At 47.2% G+C, this 2,500-nt stretch overlaps 1 protein-coding gene across 1 annotated transcript in view; it reads left to right on the top strand.

Annotated features, from left to right (window-relative positions):
* Positions 1-2,500, top strand: part of LOC308306457 (sodium channel protein type 3 subunit alpha-like) — a 272,091-nt gene that overhangs the window by 73,376 nt on the left and 196,215 nt on the right. The window contains exons 9-11 of the mRNA XM_080751465.1: positions 371-512; positions 1,180-1,377; positions 2,096-2,266. Coding sequence (XP_080607591.1) covers positions 371-512; positions 1,180-1,377; positions 2,096-2,266 — 511 coding nt within the window. The remainder of the gene's footprint in view (positions 1-370; positions 513-1,179; positions 1,378-2,095; positions 2,267-2,500) is intronic.

The following is a 2,500-nucleotide window of genomic DNA, read 5'->3' as shown; positions in this document are numbered from 1 at the left end:
GAGTGCATTTTCTCCTTGTGTGAGCCTCAACACAGGATTTAAGAATCCCAAAGCTAAATTATTAGTACCACAACCAATAATAATTATAATAATGGTGGTATAAGAGCAGCAACAACACGCTGGAGTAGCGGGAACGCCGCCGTCGCCTCCCGCGATGTTGTGGCCCTCGGCTTGGTACCCTATAGACATAATTCGGCCCTTGGGGAAAACTTAATTGGGGAACCCTGGTGTATGCCATGCTATACTGATGTATGTATGTGTGTGTGTGTGTGTGTGTGTGTGTGTGTGTGTGTGTGTGTGTGTGTGTGTGTGTGTGTGTGTGTGTGTGTGTGTGTGTGTGTTCGTTTGTGCGTGTGTGCGTGTGTAACAGGCAGTGTCCAGACGGGTTTAACTGTTTGAAGGCGGGTCGTAACCCTAACTACGGCTACACCAGCTTCGACACGTTCGGCTGGGCCTTCCTGTCCCTGTTTAGACTGATGACCCAGGACTACTGGGAGAACCTCTACCACCAGGTACTGGACAGTTTGTTCCTTTTTTATCTCCACACTCTTTCTCCACAATTTAGTTGTCTTGCCAACAGGGGTGTCACACCAAATTCTGGGCCCTGGGTACTTTTAACTATTGAATAAAATAGCAGATATACAAGCTCACAGCGGGGCACCGATTGCCAGGCTGCAAGCTTGTAGACCTGCTATTATTATTTTTTTAATCGTGAAAAGTCTTTGAATATTTCAAATCCTTCTAAGGTTTTTTTTTTAAGCGGTGAAAAACGCTTCCAATGAGTGGCTTTGTCTGTCCCGTACATGTTTTTTCGAGGATTCCCATAGATTCTCAAGGAGTGGCTTTGTCTGTCCCGTACATGTCCCGTGCCTTACACGCACCATGGCCTTCCCCCACTTGACCATGATTGGAGGAAGGCCCCACTCTATCCAGATTGGAGGAAAACCTTCTCCTCCACCAAAACCGAAACTGCTTTTTTCTCCTGAAGTGCAAACACTCTATAGTAACTAGTACTATCAGAACATGGACCCAGTGTTATTTTTTGAAATAATATATGAAATAAATAAATACATGAATGAAATCACTTACCCTACCTTTAACAGTATGTAGAAAACAATGTATGAATGCCGATGTAAAGTAAGGTCATAAAAAAGGTACTGAGTGTGTGTGTCTCTGCAGACGTTGCGGTCAGCAGGTAAGACCTACATGGTGTTCTTCGTGGTGGTGATATTCCTGGGCTCCTTCTACCTCGTCAACCTCATCCTGGCCGTGGTGGCCATGGCCTACGAGGAGCAGAACCAGGCCACCATCGCTGAGGCCTGGCAGAAAGAGAAGGAGTTTCAGCTGGCAGTGGAGAGGCTGAAGAAAGAACAACAGGTATAGTTGCCTTGAAAATAAACGCTGAACTAACTAGCTAGCTGACCGACTAATGAACTAGCTAGCTAGCTGGCTAGCTAGTCAAGGCCCATTATTTATTCGGCATTTGAGCCACAGACCATTTGATTAGATTTAGCCTCTCAGACCCAATACGCTGAATATTTTGTTATCATTGGATAATATTTTGTCCACAATTCCATGCTGATATCCATGCTGATATTGATGTTGGTACCATAGGAGAGATAACAGGCAAACTTTGACCACTTTTCTTTTTTTTAATCTACATTCTCTAATTGTGTAGACTTCTTGTAAATTGAGTAATGCAGATGTTTAACAATAATTTAACTCCGGAGAGCGTAAAATGAAACAGGTCCATTTGGTTTCATTTTACACTCTCAAAAGTTAAAGATCTGTAAGGGAACCCTTGGTTACCAATTCTCCATCATTTAGCAGGGGACCACCTGGAACCCCCTCAAGGACCACTGGTGGTCCCCGCCCCACTGGTTGAAAACCACTGCCTTACTTGCCTACTGGCTGGCTGGCTGGCTGGCTTGCTGGCTGACTGACTGACTGACTGACTGACTGGTCAGATAGCTTTCAACTAAACGTCCCATTAACCATTTAGCTAATTGGTCACATACCCAGTATAGTTGTATCAGCCGAGGCGAGCCTGTCTCTTTTATTAAGAACATTAACGGTGTCTTCCGGCCCCTCCCAGACGGCGGTCCAGAAGCCGGCGGACACGGACTCCACCCTCTCTCCGGACCTGTCTCCGTTCGGCCCGCCCTCCATCAAGGAGGAGGAGCGGAGGCGGAGCCAAGGACTGATGGGCGTGGTCGAGGTAGCCAACCAATGGGACGAGAGGCTGCTGCTGCGGGTGGGGGGGAAGGTGAAGGACAGAGGAGAAAAGGAAAGGATGAGCCCGAGGAGACGAGTGTCCCCCACCCCCCAAAAGAAAAGGATGTAGAGAGGACACTGGTCTTCTCAGACCCGACCAATCTAATTTAGGCTTCGTCGTGAGACGAAGCCTAAATTAGGCCTCACAGAGTTGTCTCCTTTGCCTTTACCTATGCTGTCTCCCTCTCAGCTGTCCTACTGTTTGTCTCTCCTACGCTGTCTCCCT

This window comes from Nannobrachium achirus (genome assembly GCF_963921795.1).
Source record: "Nannobrachium achirus genome assembly, chromosome: 21".
Classification (NCBI taxonomy): Eukaryota; Metazoa; Chordata; class Actinopteri; order Myctophiformes; family Myctophidae; genus Nannobrachium; species Nannobrachium achirus.
The sequence above is the reverse complement of the archived record's forward strand: the minus strand, read 5'-3'. Positions and strand labels throughout refer to the sequence as shown.